This window comes from Amblyomma mixtum, chromosome 4, assembly GCF_055824585.1.
Source record: "Amblyomma mixtum isolate Tamu chromosome 4, ASM5582458v1, whole genome shotgun sequence".
NCBI lineage: Eukaryota > Metazoa > Arthropoda > Arachnida > Ixodida > Ixodidae > Amblyomma > Amblyomma mixtum.
In genome coordinates, this window is record NC_143015.1 from 48,737,368 (window position 1) to 48,760,231 (window position 22,864).

At 45.3% G+C, this 22,864-nt stretch overlaps 1 protein-coding gene and 1 non-coding gene across 2 annotated transcripts; one reads left to right on the top strand and one right to left on the bottom strand.

The window, feature by feature from the left end:
* Positions 1-8,314: 8,314 nt before the first annotated feature.
* TRNAT-AGU (transfer RNA threonine (anticodon AGU)) lies at positions 8,315-8,388 on the bottom strand. The gene has a single exon. It is a non-coding gene; the product is annotated as a tRNA-Thr (tRNA).
* Positions 8,389-20,156: 11,768 nt separating this feature from the next.
* On the top strand, positions 20,157-22,163 carry LOC149346449 (uncharacterized). Its single transcript, XM_089541336.1, has one exon. The coding sequence runs from the start codon at positions 20,157-20,159 to the stop codon at positions 22,161-22,163; it is 2,007 nt and encodes a 668-aa protein (XP_089397462.1).
* The last annotated feature ends 701 nt before the right edge of the window (positions 22,164-22,864 follow it).

The window sequence follows — 22,864 nt, forward strand, 5'->3', positions numbered from 1 at the left end:
CACCTTGATCACTTGTACGTTCTCTATCTATTTAGCTTGCACTGCTTCTGTGTTTGTTTTTGTTCTTTCTTCTTTGATTCGGAGATTGTGCCTGTTAGGCTGTCTGTAGTTTTATGTTTGATGTTTAACATTTATCTTGTTTCAGGATCTCTAGTTTAGTCTCTTTGCTGCTCTGCATGCGCGAACGTCGTGTTGCCATGTCAGGCGCTATATAGACGCCTTTTGCCTCGTGAACCTCGGCAGATGCAATCCCAAAAATTTTACATTATTTACTATATGTGCGCAACTTCTCCTCAAATAAAGCCCTCAAACCTTGAACTATTTTGAGGCATACAGGTAATAACAAGTCATACGCACGCATCGGTATTAACACATTTTGTTGTAGCAGAAAACTACATGTGGAATCTGTACTGGTTATTGCTTTAGCAGGGTTCTGAGTTTCAATGGAAGAATTCCAACTTAAGTATCCCTGTGTGGTTTCAATGTTTCAGCAAAAAATACATTCTTAATTGCTTAGCGAGGGCCTCGGTTCTGGCAGCCTTGACGCCATAGGAAGCATAAGAGGGTTCTCACGCAGCTTCCACCCTCTCCGTTCGATGACGTTCTACGTCACACCTGCGGTAACTCAGGACGTTCTACGTCCGCCGCTTATGAACGTGGGTGGCGCTGATGAACACTCTCAAGGTTAGGTTACTTGTAAACATAAATACCCCCGAAAGCAGAAGATTTGACAGCCGTCGCCGTAGCTCAGAGGTAGAGCACCGGACGCGTAATTCGGAGGTCGTGGGTTCGGATCCCACCGGCGGCAGTAGTTGTTTTTTCTTCTGCTTTTCTAATCAATTAGCTTTAAGCGATAATATTCAGTAATATTCTAAATTGATCAACACCACAAAATAAATAAATCAATTAAATATCCCCTGTGGCCCTTGGTTTCTGTGGCTGTTGGCTTCTTTCATATTTATAACGAGCCCCTCATTCCCCTTCCCTTGTTTGCTTCATTCTTAGATCCAGGAACGTTAACTTAATAACGAAACCTCAACCAGGTTTATTTCCTAATTACAGGGCACCAAACTAGAAAAAATAAATGACGAAGACTGAAGTCAAATGTATTTTGAAATTTGGATCTTAAACTGAATGGGAATTGAGCTTGATATGTTTAAAAATAAAAACTTCTCTTTCGGCTCCAATAATTCTTGGCATGTGCTCTCGTAGACTATTCTGAATTTTTCAGCACGAGAGATGAAATCACGCAAACACTTCCCGTCCACTTCTTTTTTTGATATGGATGAATTCTTCATGCGAAGTTCGTACCAATGTAAATCTGCAAGGAAGCGATCAGTGACCATGTTTAGAATGCACAACACAAAGTTACATTTTATGCAGCGGTGTAGTTTTAAAAAGATTTATTGCGTTTTAGCGGCCTGCCTAACCTATTTCATGGTACTTCACAGCCAGTAGAGAAAGGCAGTTCGCCGGTAGTGTGCCCTTAAGTCGATTAAAAGTAGAGTAAGTAGAGTAGACGAGAGTAGATTGAAAGTCGAGTAAAACAAGAGTAGAGTAAGTAGTGTAAAAACGGCCAAACGTGTACGCTTTGTACAAAAATAAGAGAGAGAAAAAAAAATGTGAAGGAACGTGCAAACCGTTCAATGAAAGTTTCGTACCCACCCTGACCTTCATGCAGTGTGATTATTAATCGTACGATACCTTTCCCTCATGCAACACACAAAGACATCCGACTAGTGCCGGGTTAAAATCGTCATCAGCCAGACGACGCCACTTATAGTGTTTTAGAACTGAGAAATGTGCCTTACGCGGCCGGAGTGGCGTCGTTTCAGCGATTAAAGCTCAGGGCGGCACGAGTGGTCGCTGCGTTCAAGAGTAGTACTAAGAACGCGGAGGTGACAGCTTGGCGGGCCGCCTCCGTCACCACAATTGGTGTGGACTTTGTCATCACGACGCAATATTTGGCGTGGTTACGAAAGCGCTAAGTTGAAAATTTTACTGCCGAGCTATCAGGCGTCCCCATATATAATGGAGCTGTATCTTACGCGCGTAATAGTCGCAGTTCTCTAGACATGCGGCTGGCGGTCGTGAAAGAAAAAGTGTGCGCAGGAAGACAGCTGCGACCAGCGCTGTAATATCGAAAGTAGTTACGCTGCCGCGAATAAGCATCCAATTTTCTGAAACAATTTCTCAAACTTGATATCTCGCCTTGATAACGCCGTTATTATGATAGCCTAGCTATGTCACCGAACGTGCAGTTTTCGACAGGCTTTGCAGGTAGGGTTGCGTGAGCGAAAAGTGTGTACACGTGATTCGTACACTTTGATGGATGACGGAGCTATATAAAAAGCATTTGAAGAAAGGGAATAAACCATGGATGTTGGCCCCTTGATTTCACATCGGTAACGTCGATCGCCGCACCGTCACGGCCTCGGGGAGAACGGGGGGCACGGCCACGTCTGTCTTCGATGGTATTCAAGAAAGATCTATTCGGTCTCTTTTTTCGGCACGGACGCCGCAAGCGGTTAGCTGTAATCACAGAGGCCTTGAAGGAGCCAACATACAAAAGTTCGTGGGAGGAAGATGATACAAAAGACATGGACAGGCGCCGATGTGCGCGACACGCACTACAATAAATAACGGCGTCGGTAGTGAAGGGTGTTCCATACGTTTTATGGTTGAATGGATGAATAGGAAAATTGTGCAAATAAGCTGTGTCGGCTCAAACCTCATTGCTGAATGAATAGTGAGAACGATTCTATGGCGTTTAATGCTTCGATGTATTTTATTCCAGTTTGAGGGTTATTATTTGATCATGATGAACAAAAAATCGCGAAAGAAAGGCGAAGGACAGAGAGGACAGCGCAGAGAAGAGCTGTATTCCTTCGCGTTTTCTTTGTGCTATTTTCTTCATCATGAACGTTGTGTTTGGCGCATGATAGCCATAGTTGCTTATGCGCCATAAAACCCCATATAACTAACTAACTAATCATGAACGTACAAAAACTCTCCCAACATTCCGCAGTGCTTCTTATTTGATGAGAATCACATTAAACAAAAACTATCATAAGTCTAATTTTAAAAGGCCAATGAGCGAGTACAAAGCTGCACTAAAATGAAAAGTGAACTGGAATGGCAAGAGGTGTTCTCTCGTCGAAGAAAACTCCGTGAGAGAATGTTGGCGGAATTCCATAACTCGACGAGAGTGAACTAACTCGAGGAGAATAATAAAGATATTTACTTAAAACAGCCGCTTTACTAATCCACACCAACAAGCCTGCAAAATTGAAGAATTCAGGGCTAGACGAGCCTTTCTGCTAATTCATTGTTTGTGGGAATCGTAGTAGAGGGGTAACGGCTGCACAATGATCAAGTGTGTTGCAGCAGCGATGTGTTCTTTTCAGAGGTTTCAATACTCCTTCATAATGCGCCCTGGGCAATGCAGTGTATTTGTGAGTAAACAGTTGAGAGAAAACTGACAGTAAAGAATTTACTAAATTTTACCTTAGCCTGTCAGGGAACTTTTGCGGTGTAGGAGTTTCTTTATTCCAGTAGAGTGTCTGACAATAACGAGCGCAATTCCCGTAGCGCTTTTTTTTTTCAAACCAAGAAAATGCTTCACGCTTGCTACTAGCACAGCGACAACGATCATGTTTTTTTTCTTAGATCTGCCACCGCTGTTAAGCCCTACCGAGGGCGCACAGGCTCATTGGTCGCATCGACTCCCCTCTTTTATCTTCAGTTCACATTGAACCAGAATACGAGAGCAAAACAGCGCGACTCGGGAGAAAACAACGCAAGAAATAAAGTACAGAAACACTTTTACCCATTAAAAGGCAAAGGTCTTTCCATGCCTCTGCAATTAACCCTGTCCTGTGATCACTGAAGCCCCCCCTATCCCAGCAGCCTTCTTAATCTCATCCGCTCAGCTAATTTGCTGCCGCCCCCTGCTACGCTTGCCTTCTCTTCGAATACAGTCCGTTACCCTTAAGGATCATCAGTTATCTTGACTTACCATCACATGCTCTGCCCAAGCCCATTTCTTCCTTGTGATTTCGGACAGGATGTCCTTAACTCGCGTTTGTTCCCTCACCCACTCCGCCCGCTGCCAACCTCTTAACGTTACACCTGTCACTTTTCTTGCCATAGCTCGCTAAGTTGTACTTAACTTAAGCGGAACCCTCTGATGACCTAAAGTTATGTGATTTGAACCTTTCCATAATATGGAAGCGTAGTTCAAAATCAATAATACTGCGTTCTTAACTGTATGTAAGTTGAGAAGCCTCCTTGATAGGGGCTATGCACTGAGAAATTACGGGACATGGCACGTGCCAATCCTCAGAATAAAACGGGGGTTCGATACCGTAGAAAATCGCCTTCCGAGATTTCTGAATGAACTGACGCAAAAGAAATAGACCCACAAAAGGCGACGAAATCTAATGTGAAACATTACTTCATCAACCAGTTTCATAGCGTTCAAAACTGTCGAACTTGTTAATAACTGTACTAAGTAGTATGCAAGAAGTCATCAACTAGGACTGTGGTTATGATCTTCATTTGTCTTCGCGTTTCTTCTTAGCCCGGATGACACATTTACGTGAGTGTGTGTTTGGTGTACTTTTAACATTGTTGCATGAATCATTATCTATCTTTTACGTAGAAATCGCATCTGGTGGGATTAATTTGTACTTTTTTAAGCTATTTATCTAGTGCGGCGTCGAACAGCGCAATGTGAAGGGGGTGGGGACCCAGTCAAGTTCGCCTCAGAGCAGCTTTTTTTTTATCTGCACAAAAAAGCAAAACAAACATTCATTGACTGAATGAATTCACATACCTTCATAGATTAGATTCACTTTAATAACTGCACAGTTGTTGTCATCACTTTGAAATAATATTTCTTCCCACTCGAAGTCGTCTTCTGCGTCCAGAAAATACATATTTAGACAGTTGAGACACCGCGTAAAGAGAAGGAGTAAAAAAGATAATTTCAAAAAAATAAAGCTTGTAGGGAAATAACGCAGTGCCTTCAGTGCTGGGGCCTATAGACTGTGACCTGCTCTTAAGCTAAAGCGTATTTATTTATTTTTTTATTTATTTATCATCATACCCACAGCGCCATTGGCTGGCATTACAGTGGGGGGGGTAGAAGAAAAAGTACACAAATGCCACCGCGTGCAGGTGGTTACAAAAAAAAAAAAAAGATAACAATGAGATAGAAAGAACACGGAATTATTATACACAAAAAAAATGTCACAGCATGGAAGAAAATGAATCATTTGATAATATGGACACTACTTCCTCAGGCAGCTTGTTCCATTCCGAAACCGTTTTGGGGAAAAAAGACATTTTAAAAAGGTCAGTCCGGCACCTGTATTCTTTAACTTTAAGTGAATTATCTCTACGTAAAGACACGTAATCAGGGTTGGCTATATATTTGGTTCTGTCTATTCCAGTTCTAGAATGAAAGATATTATGAAATAATTTTAAACGCAGTACTTTCCTACGTTTTTGAAGTGAGTCCCAACCCAAAGATTTTTTCGCGCTCGTTACACTAAAATATCGCCCATAGTTATTGAAAACAAAACGAACGGCCAAATTCTGAACTCTTTCTAGCTTTTGAACGTCAAGCAAGGTTTTCGGATCCCAGACAGTGCAAGCATACTCAAGTATGCTTCTAACGTTTGTATTATACAGCAGTTCTTTAGTCTTTAAAGGGAAAAGTTTAGCGTTACGTCGCAGCAAACCTAAAACACGACAGGCTTTGGCAGTAACGAAATGCACGTGACGATGCCAAGACATTGAACTTGTTAAATATACACCAAGATATTTAAATTCCAACACTGAAAGCAGTCTGCTATTATTTATGTTATAAGTGAAAATATGGGGAACCTTCTTTTTAGTGAAACACATATGTACAGATTTTTGTAAGTTAATATGCATTCTCCAGTTCTCACACCACTGGGCCACTTTACACAAATCCTGTTGTAATGCATCGCAGTCACTTTGATCGTTAATAATTCTATACAATACACAATCGTCCGCAAAAAGACGCATGTATGAAGAAATACCTGAAAAGATGTCATTCATGTAAATTATGAACAGTAATGGGCCCAAGACGGATCCCTGAGGCACCCCTGATGTTACAGCCACCTCATGCGATTGTTTCCCGTTGACAACAACACATTGACGCCTAACGCTCAAATATTCTTTTATCCACCTAATAACGTTCTCATTTATGTTGTACCAGTATAATTTTTGTATTAATAAGGAATGTGATACAACGTCAAAGGCCTTCTTAAAATCTAGAAAAATACAGTCAACAGAATATCCCTTATCTAAAGCACTTGACAGGTCATGTACAAATTCGGTAAGCTGGGTGACACACGAGTAACCACTGCGAAAGCCATGTTGATTAGTATTTAATAATGAATGTATACTAAGATGATTCATAATACTAGTATAAAACACATGCTCTAAAACTTTGCATAATACACTGGTCAAGGACACTGGTCGATAATTTGAAACAACATTCCTAGGTCCCGATTTATGTATAGGTACAACATTAGCAAGCCTCCATTCATCAGGCAAGGAGCCTTCCTGTAATGACTTTGTGAAAAGAATTTGAAGGTACCTTGACAACGCAAAAGCGCAAGAAGAGAGCAGGATCGTGGGTAAGCCGTCCGGACCGGTGGCACTGTTATCTTTTAAGCGTTCTAAGAGCGACACAATTCCTCGCTGATCAAATTCAATGTTCTCCATGGGTTCCGTACAGTTCAAGGCAAGGGGAAAATCGGCAGGGCTATTGCTGTCCTCAGCAGAAAAAACTGAGCTGAAAAACGTGTTAAAGCACTTGGCTTTCTCCAGATTATCATGAACGATACTTCCGTTGTGATCGAGTGGCGGGATAGACAATTCATCCTTTCTGTTTTTTTTTATGTACTGCCAAAATTCTTTAGGGCGATCCTGGATACGCATGTCGAAAGACTGAAAGTAGGTAAATTTAGCCGCTTTGACCGAAGCATTCATATCCTTTGTAATCTTTTTTAACTGATCCATGTTATCTTCCGACGGATTTCTTTTGAAGCGCGCATATAGTTGTTGCCTCTTTTCAACGACTCTGCGCAGCGCTTTTGTGAACCATGGCTTGCTTTTGCTGCGACGTTTCGTCATCACCCATGACGGCACATGCTGCTCACGCAAATCAAAAAGTTTGGCTGTCAGTGTGCGCCACAGCTCATCAACGCTGAGTGAATCAGACAATGTTTCGTACACATCGACATAGGATTCAAGTGCCCGGGCTATCTCGGGGAAATTTGCCTTTCGGTAACTGTAAATGCGCCGATTGCCACAGTCTTCAAGTTTAACATACTGAAAGTTCATTTCCGCTAAAACACAACTGTGATCACTGATACCGGGCACTACAAGGGTAGAACAAGCTGCCGATGGTTGGTTAGTGAATAATAAATCCAAAACATTGTTGCCACGGGTTGGCTGCAGCACTAATTGGGATAAGCTGAATGAATTGCACAGATTTAACAATTCTTTGCCTACTGCGGAATTGGCTCTAGACGGAAGACATCCTGAGCTCCAGTCTAATTCAGGAATGTTAAAGTCACCTCCAACAACTAAACAGTCAGTTTTAACAGTTTCAATCATATCAGTTAGGTCGCTGATGGGTTCAAGCTGATTTCCAGGTGGCCTGTAAAACGAGCAAACTGATAGTAATTTACCATTTAAAAGTCTAATTTGAGCCCATACTGCCTCACATGTCCCAACATCAATTTCCATCTTACGAGAACTAACTAAGACGTCCACCAGTATAAATACGCCTCCTCCGTGCCTGTCTCGATCTTTTCGATAGCTGATATAGTTACTCGGAAAAACTTCGCTATCGCTAACATCCCCATCCAGCCATGATTCACATCCGATCACAACGGAAGGTCTCCGTTCACTGAAAGGTAAAATCCCACAGCTAGAGGTTAAACGACACCTGCTGGCTGCTAGTCGAAAACATTTAGTGCATTAGACAACACATCTCTCTAAAACTACAGTTCCCATCTGTTTTCTGCGCAATGAATTGTTCCTGTACTTTGAACACGTGAAGTTGAGTCGAAATCACGTGCCTAAAATTGTTTGTTCTTATCTTTTTTTTAGAACCAAGCATTAGTAGTACACAAATTGCTTGATGGTCAAATGTTTTAGGGGAATCCCCCAAGATGGAGTAGATTTGTAATAACGGAGTAATTACTCAGTGGCATCCACCCGAGCGCAGCACAGCTTTCTCAGAAACTTCGTAGTTAAAGAAAAATTCGTCCTGGTCCGGGGTTCGAACCCAGGACCACCGCTACACTGGAGCAGTCGCTCTACCAATTGAGCTAACCAGGACGGCAAGCTTATGGCAGGGCGAGAGTAATTACTCCCTTATTACAAATCTACTCCACCTTGGGGGATTCCCCTAAAACATTTGACCAACACTGTTCCAACTTCGAGTTATTGATCAATTCGCTCTTGCCCTGCCATAAGCTTGCCGTCCTGGTTAGCTCAATTGGTAGAGCGACTGTTCCGGTGTAGCGGTGGTCCTGGGTTCGAACCCCGGACCAGGACGAATTTTTCTTTAACTGCGAAGTTTCTGAGAAAGCTGTATAGCTTTCCTTTGTAGCCGTATGGCTGCGGTCGCTTGAAGTGGACGTGGAGGAACTGACTCGTGACTTGCTCTATACACCAAAGCTTGTGCTGCGTAAGCATCTCGACAAATCCATTATCCGCAAACCTTCAGGCAGAACTTTCGTTTTATATCCGGAATTATCTGTGCGAATAAGTCGGTGTTCAGAACACGCCACAGAATACGGACGGCACCTGAGGAGTCTCTGAGATTGTCAAGGTGGCTTCTATATGGCAATAGCGGACAGAGGATGCTTAATGCGTCGCGAATTGCCAGCAGCTCCATCTATTTCGACGGCCAGGCAGGGGAGCAAACGTATGAGCATGCTGCAATTTGTGTTTATAATTCAGGGGAGCGATGTCCGCGGTCACGTGAACTGCAGTCACACTAGCGTCTACATACGCCTCGTGTCACTGTTTCGAGCCTTCAACTGTAGACGAGACGCCATTCGTCTCCACACTAGACTCACTCAGGTGCTAGCGGATCGTGAGGGCACGCGAGTCGCAGGCCGATTGTCTCTAACTTGCTGCTGAAGCCACGATGGTCGCGACGGGCAGGAAACGATAGCAACAGACAGCCGTTTTCCATACAGTGTGGCAGAACTGCGGATTCTCGGATATTGCTGCATTTTGTGCACTGTGCTTGGCGCCGTCAAGGGTATTCATTCAAGGGTCAAGGGTATTCAGGGTATTCAGTCCGTCAAGGGTATTCATGCATATAAAAATTATGCAAATTAAAGATTTGGCTGCGTGTACATGCCACAAATACAAAACTTTTGCCTTGTAAAGAGGAAGATGAGCAGCGGCGGCCGCCGCTCCGCTAGCGCGCGGCGCGAGATCGCTGGCTGGATGACCGAAGCTCGGACCGGCATTTTGGCTATCTGTCGCTAAGTTCCTTTCCCCGGAAATCCTGCTACAATTTGGTGGAGGTGCTGGGTACAGCCTTTGGCCAACGCTCATCTTCCTCTTTACAGCCTTAATTTAGCTCTATCAGCGTAAAAATGTGCCCGATGAAGACAAGGACAATTTGAATTAAGGAGCACGCTATCACAACGCTAGTGGGCTCGTGTGTGTCCGTGTGTATGTGCACCTTCCATCTTGTGTTAATCATGCGAAGTGTTTATGTTAAACATGAACTAACATGCCTTAATATGAACTCTCCAACAAAGAGCCTGTGAAATGCGCACGCGAACCTCGCGACGCGGCCACCGTTCGCTGCGTTATGGCACGAAAAGAATAGCCATGTCCATGTGCATTCGCTATTCTGTAGTGACAGGAAGCAAAAAAATACCATCAGACCGCACAGTAGAGCAGGCACTTCGAATCTAGAACCGTAGTTATCCTCAGATGTTTTCTGTAGACACAGCGCTTGCACCGAGTTATGTGCGCACCTCAACCACTAACACTATATTTGGCGCGGATAAATGCGCCGGACTTCCAAGCCTGCAAGGCTTTTTGTTTGTTTCAATAACTGATACGACACTGTCTTGAACTTGAGTTCCAGCTTCCCATCGGCATCAGCGACCAGGCCGTTCTCACTAAATAAGTAATTAGTGATTTAGGATAATTATGTACCTAATTAGGATGTTTTTATAGTGCTAAGTAAAACAGCGCTATAGACACGGGACAAAGGAAGAAACAACACAGCACAAGACGCTGTTTTACTTACATATGATGTACCAACTTGCCCAAGCCTCCGCCTTAACATAGTGCTAACCTTTGCCACAGATAACGCTATGTTCCCGATGAGCGTTTCTTTCCAAAGGAAACCGTTTGTTGTCAATAAATTTTTAAAATTCAGTTTGAAAAGCCGGATTATAGTATATAAATGGCACTTAGTTCGACAGCCGTCTTGAGACCTTCCGAGGACCTGCACTCCAAATGCCAAGACTGCCAAGAAAATGGGTTCGGGTGCACGAGCCCGACTTGCCCGTGGCCTATGATGCATCACGCAGAAGGAGCTGTGCCGTCATTTCTGTGCCGCAAAAACCATTAATGGGTAACAGAGAAACTTCCGCACAATTTGGCTCTCGCACAATGACTTATACCCGTGTCAAGCACGCAAGCTAAGCGCCCTTACCGGGAGTGCGCTTCGGCATTTCAAGTGACACTTTAGGCTACGCGGTGCTAAACGGGAAAGCAAAGTGCACTCTAGTAAAAACAAAATGGTGACAGAAAATGAGCGAAATTTGTGAAGAGGTCGATGGAAAAGAAAAACAACTCATAATAATGGATTTCTTAACGCGTTAGCGCTAATAAAACGAGGTTCAACAGTTTCTAACGATGAAAAAAAATAGAAATTGAAGAAAAGTAAGACCAGCCAAAACTATCCAGAATTAGGACAGCGAACAAGATGGCGGCGGGCAGCGATGTTGCATCTGATCTCGTTCATTTGTCTTGTTGCTTCGCTTGTAGCTGTAACGAACGATTTTTTTTTCTAAAAACACTGTTATAGAATGCAAAATAAACTTGTAAGTACGTTTTATGCACTATACATATTGTGCCTTTGAAGTCGCTGCTGGCGAGGCTATGCACTCTGCTCTTGTGAACGTACTCCGACATGAGTGCGCACTTTGGTGAGTGCACTTATGTTACGCCGTTTAGCTGTGCTAGAGTGCACTTTTAGCAAGCGACACCCTTCGTAAATGTACTTTATTCTGCGCGCTTAACAGGGGTACTACACTGATAATAACCTTGATTCTGGGAGCCTGGACACGAAATGAGACGTTGATATTCTTGTAGTTGCAAACGTAATAATGCCAGTCATAGCGTATAGGGACTCTCGCTTGAGCAAATAGCGCCTCACAACAAAGAAGTCCCACGTGATAGGCACGTTCCAAGATGCTAATCTTACAAAAAAGAGTGTTAGGCGGCTGGTGACGCTAGTGCGGCATCCAACGGTGCCTGGCATCATGTCGGTGCACAGCCACGTAAACGTGCAGTATAGAGAATAGGCTAGCACCCAAGAAACTGTGCGTGTGCCGTGTAAAACACATAGGCTGGCGGTAACAAACGTGGCAAGCGGCGAAACGAGTAACTCAATGATAACGACGCCTAAGGCACAGAGGTAAAGCGCCGTGGGCGCAGGAAGAAGTCCTACATTCGAGGTCATAAGAGCAAAAAATACAGAGCCAGGCGATTACTAACAAAGGTGTTCGTACTTAACAGAGGTGATCACTGTTCTGAGACAGGACGCCTTCTTAAGCACACATTAAATAAATGCACGTAATGTGCATTTCATTAGACGGTTTCGCAAAGTGAGAGAAGGAAACAGCTGCCGAAACAAAACAGGTCAAACTCCGCTTACCTGTGTTGCCAATGATCATAGAATTATATCCATCTGCCTCTTTATTGTGATAAAGACGTCCAAGTAGGCGTGAGCTGTATCTTTTAGAAGCAGAAAAAAAGCGATTAAGATTGACAATGTGCAAGTTATTTTTCAAATATTTACCTTGCATTAGCCTGGTAATGAGATCTGTTGAAAGTAGCAGATTTTGGCCCGTGCATCTCGAAAACGTCCACCTTGCACGAATTATCACTTTTCCATGTTGAATACAGTGTCCAAACTGGTTCATGTGTTATTAAGAACTGCAACAGAAATGACAAATCTATTCTCTCCTGTTAGCATTAGGAATTCTGTCGATATAAGCCTCCGCGGTCGCTAAGTGATTATGGTGGTCGGTAGCTGATCGTACTGTACGTTGTCAGTGCACATTAGAGAACCCCAGGTGGTCGAAATTTCCGGAGACCTCCACTACGGCGTCCCTCATAGCCGGAGTCGCTTTGGGATGCTAAACTAGAATAAAACCAAAACCAACCTTTCTGTATTGTCTACCGTGCTTTCAAAATGGCATGTGGGCATTAAATTTTGTTTGCGTTTACGTTACCTTCGCCTTCACAAAAATGGCCCCTTTTCAATATCTAGCTCATTCATGCCTAAAAGGAGTGTTTATATGGTCATCTTCACTTTTATTTTTATTTGGTTTTTCAGGAATACAGTGAAAATCCAGAATATGCTGAAGCACTTTATTGTAAGCTACTGCACACCTGTAATTCTTTTCTTTCGAGCAAGCGCCTTTTTACTAATACATTCGTGGGACTAATAAAAAAACTGAAATAAAAGTGTCGCAGCCCATGCCACTTAGTATAACGGGCTTAATCTAATGAAAAGAAGGAAATCAGACATAAAAAAGAAACTATGTGTAGTGGAAAAAAAATCAAGAAACTAAAGTATGGTAATGAAAAAAAAAACGCATGGTAATGTATGAGCCGCGACCACTCAAACGGCTGTTAAAAAGGTGAGATGTATCAGGGCACTGTTTTAGAGTGAAAACTCCTTGCACAGCTCCGCGAGTTGCACGAGAATTTTTTTCTGCATTGTTAACATAATTTTTTGTTACGGTTGTCTGTGTGCTTTGTGCAAGTGTACTGACACCTAGGGCCGTTTATTTATAAATCAAGTAATTTTCCTTTCAGAGTTGAGGCTTCCTCAACTGGCTGTTTACCCTCTTTCTCTCCGCCTTTCTTTCCGCGACACAACTGAGAACACCGCGAACACAAGTAGAAGCTCTAGCATTTCCTCAGAGGATCGATATACTGAGCTTCCGGCTCAGCATTTCACCAAGGCAGTCCTTACACTGAACCGCACATCACATTTTGTACAGGTCGGTTGTGATCCCTGTCCTCATTTTGGAACTCCGAAATATCACGTTACCCGCACCGGCCACGACAGAAGACAGTGCCAGCCAGACACCATCGCCCGTCCCTCCAACCGTCTTGCGCAGTGGTGCATAACGCCAGCGTGGCCCTACTATCTTCAGTGGTACCGATGAGCACGGCATGGACGATTGGCACGCCTTCTACGAGCGCTACAGCGTTTATAACAGGCGGGACGATTCCTTCAAGATAAGCAACGAGCACGTTTGCCTCACGGCCTTTGCAAACCTTATGTTTTGGTACCATGAAGCTGATTTCTTGACGTGCTCCTACTTCAAGACAAGCTTCGCTGATGTGTTCGGTCGCCTCGACATGCAGAAACTCCGCACCGAACAATGTCTCTTATTCTAAAGATTCTGTACCCCACATCGCATAAATAATATTATTCACAGAGTTGCGCATGTCCACGTGCTTGCCGAGTCTTTAGTGTTTGTCTCTTTTTGGCCTGGCGCTTCGAAATCCAAATGTCACGATGTCGATAAAGCTCAGAAAAATTTTTTACCTATAATCCAACATTTTTTTCGTGCATAAGTTTCAGCTCTCGTTTCAAACTGAATAACCCACCAAAATTCCGGTCTCGTAAGCGCCGTCCTGACCAGGCTGACACCTTCTTTTTTTGTGCCATTTCCTTCATGGTCACATTCTAAGCGCTCAGCACTTAACAGTTATTCCGTTCGGTATGCCGCGAGTAAACACAAGAGAGTGATTACTGTTTTAAGTTCTACCGCTTCTCCGCGCCCCCTAGTCTGTGCGCAGGGCGCAAAATGTCCTCAATTCTCATTGTCGTGGCCTGGAAAATTTTCCAATACTCGCTGCCTTAGGCCATCTTTGTAGTTGAGTTTGTTCTATTCTGCGATCTCCTTTTTTACAACTCGTAACGCCACCTTCCTAGATTACTGCTTAATCTTCATTAATGCATCCTTTACCATGCAAATGTTTGTTCTTTCTCACGCAACTTCTGCGTATATGCATATTCTAATTCAAAATTACGTGTGTTTGTGACGCGTTTGGTAACTGATATTTTGCTGCATTCCGCACCTCCCGTATCAGGCTAGGAAGCAAGAGAAAACGCTCCAGAGAAAAGTTTTGCCCCTTCCTTTTCAACATTTCTCTTATCCCGTTAGTGCGGGACCTTCCCATAATTCCTTCGGTGTACCACTCCTTGCACGCGGACGACATCACCATCTGGGTAAATATCAGCAACCATGGCAAAATCGAATCTAAGCTCCAGCTGGCCGCTAACGCTGTTGCTACTGAAACAGAATTCGCGCCAGTTGCGATTTTCCCCAGCGGCGGTTCAGCCCGGCGGCGGGGACTCCGTCCTAAGCATCCCCACGCGCACCCCCCCCCCCTCCTCACGCACACACTTCTCGCTGACTGGTCTCCGACGGTGAGAAAGCAGTTGTCTGGCCAGTGACCTCCGGTACGCGGAATTCCGGCTCGGGCGTCTGCGGTGCCAGCCGGGGCTCGGCGCGGGACGTTTCGGCGCGATAGTTTAGGTTTCGTCGCCGCCTCTGATTCGTCGGTCCCGGGCCCCGGGCTGTCCGGGGAGGGTGAGGGAGAGAGGGGGACACTACGGGGGGGGCTGTGGAATGTGGCGGAGAGCAGTCGAGGTGGAGATCTTGGATGTGGCGGTGTGCTAGCTAACCGCGCGTGTGTGTGAAGTGTCAGCCGAGAGGTGGTCGGCTCATCGCGAAGTGTCTGGGCAACGAGTAACGACTCCGGGGACCCGACATCGACAGCCCGACGCCTATCTCGGACCCGACCTCAACCACCCGAACAGCTAAGCCCCCGCCACTCCCACATTTACGAACTATACCCTAAATTCGTTCCTTTAAAAGTGCCTTGCATTTGTATTTCCTCTCGCCTGTCATATTTGATACTGTGTGTCAAGGCTAAAGTTTGTTGAAAGTTGAAAGTTGAAAGTTTATTGAGTAATACAATAAAATTTACAATTCTATACAGCGAGAGGTCCCATGGTACAAGACCGCGGGCGGGACCTCCCATGAAAATAAATTTCAATAAGCAACATAATATAAAATACACAACACATTAATTAGCGACGAAACAGAATAAATATAGGCACATAGTGTAATATTAGTTACTGAAATATTTAAATACAAACAATGTAATGCACGATAATGTAAAATAAAACACTCACAGATGCCGCGATACATATAATCAATAACATAACAAAAAAATCACAAATTAAGAAGGAAAAGCTTTAGTTTGACCTTGAATAAAGAAAGCGTATTAGTTTGTTTGATGTCTATGTTCAAAGAATTCCAAAATGATACGGATGAAAAATGAAGGCATTGTTTCCCGTAGTTAGTTCTGACCTTAGGTAGTAAAAAGTTATTACGCAGCGCAAAACGAGTGACGGTGTTGCTCATGATCGTGCCGGGAGAAAATATGCTTAGCGGGAGATAATGATGAAGAATCTTAAAGAATAGGATACCAAGGTTGTAAAAATAAAGGGCCGAGATAGGTAGAACGTTTAAATCTATGAACAAAACGCGGGAGGGTGACATTCGAGGGGTATTGGTTATGATGCGCATGGCTTGCTTTTGCAGTTTTATTAAAGGCCAGAGATGAATATGATAGGCGTTACCCCAAGATGAGATACCGTAGTTTAAGTGGCTGTGGATGAATGCGTAGTAAAGAGATAATAAAGTTTGGACTGGAAAATAGCTTCGGGCTTTAATTAGTGCGCGTAATCCATAAGAAATTTTCTTGCACGTTTCAGCTACATGATGATGGAATTTTAAGTGAGGGTCAATGATAACACCAAGAAAAGAAACTCGATCTTGCGGTGAAATAGCAGCAGAATTGAGGTATAGAAGTGGTGTGATGGGCAATGACTTCTGAGGGGGATGGAAAATCTGAAAACAAGTTTTAGTGACGTTCACGGACAGGCGGTTAATGTGGCACCAACGCTCAAGAGAATTAAGATCATTCTGTAGGTTAAGAATCAGCTGATTAATGTCCTGGTGCGATGATAGCATGGTAGAGTCATCTGCGTATAGTATACTATTGCAATTCTTTAAACAGGATGGTAAATCATTCATGTAGAGTAAAAACAATACAGGGCCAAGAATTGAGCCCTGTGGAACACCCTTGTTAATTAAAGCTATGTTAGATGTATGGTCATTAATAGAGACTATGTGCTGTCGGTCACAGAGAAAGCTCTTCAAGAGCATTAGGGGAGGTCCAGTGATACCATAAGATTCCAATTTGTGAAACAAGGTGGAGTGATCAATGGAATCAAATGCTTTGCTAAAATCTATGTAAACTGCTCCTGAGAACATTCCTTTATCAATTGTTAGCCTAACGTAATTTATGAGAGACGCTATTGCAGTATCTGTAGATAGTCCGCGCCGAAAGCCGTGTTGACTATCTGTCAATATGGTAAATTTTTCAATATATCTAGACAACCTTACTTCAATTAGTTTTTCTAAAATTTTGTCAAAAAAAGGAAGAATTGCAATCGGACGATAATTATTTGGCAAAGCTGGATCGCCTTTTTTGAAGACCGGTATTATTTTCGCTATCTTGAGCTGCTTGGGATAACTGCCAGATTTAAAAACGAGATTGCAGATGTGGCTAAGGACTGGAGCAAGCAATGACCGGATACTTTTCACATGCTTTCCATGGATATTGTCAACGCCGGGGCCGGTCGTCTTTAAATTAGCAATTACTGATAGAACTTCGTCTGGACACGTGGGGGTAAGAAAAAAGGAGTGAGGGCAGCGCTCAAGAGAAGGTGTGCATAACGAAGAGATAGCATAATTAGGTGAATTGAAAAAATAATTGCTAAATGTATTCGCCATTTCCTCGGGATCAGATAAAGTAACACCACCGTGGAAAATAGATTTAACAACACTAGGTGACTTACGAATATTCAGAAATTCGTCAAGCAGCTGCCATTTTCGTTTAGAATTGTTAGTATGTGTGGATAACTGGTTTTCATAATAACATCGTTTAGCTTTCTTTAGAAGCGACGTTAGTACACTGGAATACCTTTTATATCTCAATTTAAGACGCAGATTGAACGGCTGGTGTTTAGTTTTCTTATACATGTTTTCTTTTTTCTTCAGAGAGTTTAACAGAGCAGTAGTTATCCATGGGGAAATGGGGGTAACGTATTTTCTCGTGGATGATTGGAGCGATGTGCATTTATTGATTGCTGATGAAATTATTTTCGACAGCTCAAGTACAGCCACTTCTGGGTTCGAGAGACCCAAAATGTATGAAAGATCAGTATTAGATATGGCTTCAAAATATTTTCCGCTATCAAAAACTGACTTCCTCGTGGACATGTTGTTACTACAGCGAGATGATAGTGCGCAAAGAAATACCGGAAAATGATCAGTGACATCACATTCTATCACGCCAACCGGAGGAGCAGTGGGAAAATTCGAAAGAATATGATCAAGTAATGAATGCGAGCCATGGTCAGTACAACGCGTAGGCGTGCTAATTAAATTTGCATAACCATAGCTGTAGAAACAGGTCGTATAGTCGACACAGATGGGATTAGTCATGTCTAGCATATTGATATTAAAATCTCCCATAATGAAGACGTTTTTATTTTCGAGTGATAGTTTATGGAGTGCTAGTTCAAAAGCCCGGCAAAATTCAGACGCATCATTTGAAGGAGACCTATAAATAGCGCCGCATATAACCTTCTCTGTGCCATCAGTAGATCGGCAATCAATTTCTATCCAAACCGATTCGCATTTACTCACATTCAAACACAAATCAAGGCGTCTTTTGTAAGCAATGTGCTTTGAAATGTAGATAGCCGAACCACCATAGGGGTTATCAACACGGTGTGCGTATTCGCATGAATAGCCAGGAAAAGCATACAAATCTTTATCAAGGGATGATAGCCAAGTTTCAGAAAATGAGATGATGGAAAATTGATGCTGAAGGGAAGTAAGCAAAGCGGTTATGTTATCGTAATTCTTCCGTAGGCTACGAGCATTGAAGTGGATGGCAGACAGACCTTTAGCTTCGGATAAGATCGAACGAGCATATTCTGGGGAATATGATGCCATGATGGCGGTTAGAAAGATGTAGAACGTCAGCACCCGTATGTCTATTCACGGAAAATTTCAAGGTCGTCTACATTATTTATCCGAAAGACTGTGCTGTTCTGCTCCTTCCTAGCTAGAATAACACAGTTCGATGTCCACAAGAAGGCCCATTTGTTATCTTTCTTAAGCTTGTGAGCCTTCGAAAAAAGGTCCTTGTTGTCAGGTGAAAGATGCTCATTGACAAAAACAGGAGCCTCCTGCGTTTGAGGGAAACCCAGGCATGTCGTTGTAGGATGTGTTTTCCTAGCTTTTGCCAGGAATTCCGCCTTCTTGTTTCGCGAAAGGAAACGAACAATTATGTTTTTTTCATTCTTGTTTCGTGTTGGAACCCTGTGCACGGTATCCAGATCTTCTGAATTTACGGGGCAGTCAATCTCGCTGCCGAGAGCCTCAACGATCTTGTTGCAATCTTCGCCCTGAGTCACAGGGACACCTCTAATTTCAAGATTGTTCAGACGCGAATATTGTTCCAGGTGGGCGACCCTGCGCACTAGGGCCTCATTGCTCTCGAGCAGTTTCTTGTTCTCTGCAGTAAGACTGGCGTTCCGATTCTTTATGGTTTCAAACTCGTTGCTCATGAACTCAAGAGATTTTTTCAGCTCTTCAACCTCATTTTGAAGCTCCTTTACAGTATCATCACTGCGCAAGGCGACAGAACTTTTTACAGTGTCAAGTACATCAGCGAGATTTCGCAGTTTTGCTTCGAAGGACAATTTAAATTCCTCGAGTTCCTTAGCGACAACAGCAACAGTGGGAGCCATAACCCAAGGAGCGATCTGAGACTAGCGGCCCAAACTCCGTATATGCTGAAAAATAGGTACAAAGATGTGCCTTTTACCTGGGCAAAAGATGGGTTGCTGGTTAGCTCGGGAAGGTAGCCGGACCGTAGTGACAGATCGCTCCCCAGCAAATGACCCGCGGCGTCGATGGTAGCCAGGTTATATAGCAGGCAGACAGGGCTTGCGGTGGCGCTCCGTGGCAGCGGTAGACTTCCGTGTGCTGACGCTAGCAGTCCGAATGCACGTGCCTTCGTTGCGCGCGTGTCAGCAGTCACGAACTGAGTTGACGATGCACAAGATGCGTAGCGTACAGCAGGGAAATCTGGGCAAAAGATGGGTTGCTGGTTAGCTCGGGAAGGTAGCCGGACCGTAGTCACAGATCGCTCCCCAGCAAATGACCCGCGGCGTCGATGGTAGCCAGGTTATATAGCAGGCAGACAGGGCTTGCGGTGGCGCTCCGTGGCAGCGGTAGACTTCCGTGTGCTGACGCTAGCAGTCCGAATGCACGTGCCTTCGTTGCGCGCCGTCTGTCCTGTGTCTATGCTGTGCTATTCCTGATGAATTGGTGAAAGTGTTGTTCTCTTTGTTAATTAAATTCTGTCCACTCTCATTTCCGACTCCTGTGTTGTGCCTCCGGTCAGCGGCTGGCCAGGCGTGGACCTATCGCCGGTTAGCCACTCGGTCCTGCTTAAGATCTGGCACCTGGGTGGAGGTGTTTGTCTCTCCTCCCCTAGAATTGGTAACAGAGAGTGTGGAGCCCATTGGTGGCGTGCTCCGCACTTCGTGACAAACTGGCGTCCGCGACAGGACCCTGTGCTAACCCCGACTGGCTCTGACCGAGAGACAACGACACAGCCGTATAAGCGCATTTTGATTTTGATTGCCGGTGTGAGACACGATGGCAGAAGCCGAACGTTTAGTCGCACTCGGTAAGGAGTTGGGTTTGGAGGTAGCAGAGCTTCACGAGTTCCTGAGGGAAGAGAGAGCAGCGGAACGCGAGCGGCGTAAGCTGGAAGACCAGCGGGAGAAAGAGCGAGATGCTCGGGAGAAGGAGCGCGATGAGCGGGAGAAGGAGCGCTCTGAGCGAAAGCTCCAGGAAATTGAGAAAGAGATGGCACTCCTTCAATTAAGGGCGAGTGACAATACTAGCAGCAGTTCGGTCAGCGAACCGAGCTCGTCGACGATGACAACCCGAGTACTCAGAGTTCGTCCACACAAGTTGATGGCCCCATTTAACGAAAAAGGTGATGACCTGGACGCGTATCTGACGCGGTTTGAGCGGGTGGCGGAAGCCCAGCAGTGGCCACGGGAGGAGTGGGCCACTGCGCTGAGCACTTGCCTCACGGGAGAAGCCCTGAATGTGTTTGGCCAAATGCCAGCTTCTGACTCGAATGACTATGTTAAAGTCAAGCATGCCCTCCTGCTCAGATTTCGGTTGACAGAAGATGGATTCCGTCAGAAGTTTAGGAACGAAACGCCCAATGACCACGAGACTCCCTCGCAGTTTGTATCTCGACTGGGCAACTACTGGGGAAGATGGATAGAACTGTCGAAAACAGAGAAATCGCACGAGGGAGTGAAGGGGCTAATTTTAGCCGAACAGTTGTTAGAAAACTGTGCGCCTGCAATGGTCACGTTTATGAGAGCAAAGCGGACCACGGACTTCAAAGAATTGGTTCAGCGAGCAGATGAATACGTGATGGCACGAGGGACCGTCAACTTCGGCCGAAGAGACTCCAAGAAAGAGAGTCTGGTCGCAGGCAAGATGGCCGAACAGCCGCGTGGCCCGGGGGTTCTTGCACGGTGCTACATCTGTTCGCGACCGGGGCACATTGCGGCCCAGTGCAGGGCGAACCGTGGCGCTCCGGTGCAGAAGAATCAGACGCCACCCAGCTCCAGGAACATGTCTGCATGTATCCAAGATGGCTATCTGGAATTAAAGGATGGACAGCGCGTCCCAGTCGTGAATATGACTGCGTTGGCAAGGACTCCCGACTGGCCGGTCGTAGAAGGCTTGATCAGTGGAAGTAAGGGTTGCAATATGGTGATCGTCAACCGCAGCTTCGTGAAGGACGAAGAAATGACCGGCGACCACCGGGTCGTCTACTTGGTAGACCGCTCTGCTAGGCTACTGCCCGAGGCCCGCATTCATATTGACACCCCATACTACAAGGGGGAAGTTATAGCGGGTTGCATGGAGGAGCCCCTTTTCCACCTTGTTCTGGGAAACATTGAAGGAGTACGATGCCCAGGAGCATCAGATACTGAGTGGAACCCCGAGGACTCGGAAAGGGCAGAGGCTCCTTCAAGTAAGCATCATGATCCATGCGACAAGGGCCCCGACCAGGTTACCATGCCAACGGTGGCGGTCACGACCCGCCAGCAGGCGGCCCGACAATCCAAAGAGGTATTCCGTAAGGTACGGGTGCCTACTGCTCTCCCTGACGTCAGCACAGACCAAATGAGGCAAGACCAACGAGATGACAGCAGGCTCCTGGTTTGCTTCGAGGCGGACGAGCGGCGAAAGAGGACAAAGTGCAAGGGAGGCGGTTCGTTCAAATTCTGTCTTCATGACGGCCTGCTATACCGAGAGTACACTCCGGACACCGGAGTGAAGACGACCCAGCTCGTAGTGCCCCAGAAGCACCGCGAGAAGGTTCTCCAGTTGGCACATGGGGGGCTGATGGCAGGGCACCTCGGTAGAAAGAAAACAACGGATCGCATTCTCGCTGACTTCTTTTGGCCCGAACTACATGGGGACGTGGGCAGGTTTGTCGCATCGTGCGACATATGCCAGAAAACCGTGGCGCGCCGCACAGTGCGGAACGTTCTCTTTGAGCAGGAGCCTCTCGTTGACACCCCCTTCAGCAAAGTCAGGGTTGAGAATATACATGGAAAAAGATAATGTTGGTGCTGATTACCTCAGCCGGGTTTCAGAGCTCAGCGCTCGCCAACAAGTTGACGTTGATCTCTAACGATCAAGATGTTTTCGCTTTAATTTGTGTATGGAGTCCGTTTTGCGATGTGCGTCTACATATGACTTGTGCGCGCCTGTATTCCGCAGTATTGTCTCAGTGTGTTTATGATTGTATTTCTCAGTATTATATCAGTGTGTCTGTGCTATGATTGCAGTCGAATGTTCTTGTGTCGCATACGGCGAAGCATGCGCGACTTCTGTTTTTGGAGCGTGGAATGTTATCAGCAATAACATTCTTGACGCGGGGGTGGTGAAACAGAATTCGCGCCAGTTGCGATTTTCCCCAGCGGCGGTTCAGCCCGGCGGCGGGGACTCCGTCCTAAGCATCCCCACGCGCACCCCCCCCCCCCCTCCTCACGCACACACTTCTCGCTGACTGGTCTCCGACGGTGAGAAAGCAGTTGTCTGGCCAGTGACCTCCGGTACGCGGAATTCCGGCTCGGGCGTCTGCGGTGCCAGCCGGGGCTCGGCGCGGGACGTTTCGGCGCGATAGTTTACGTTTCGTCGCCGCCTCTGATTCGTCGGTCCCGGGCCCCGGGCTGTCCGGGGAGGGTGAGGGAGAGAGGGGGACACTACGGGGGGGGGCTGTGGAATGTGGCGGAGAGCAGTTGAGGTGGAGATCTTGGATG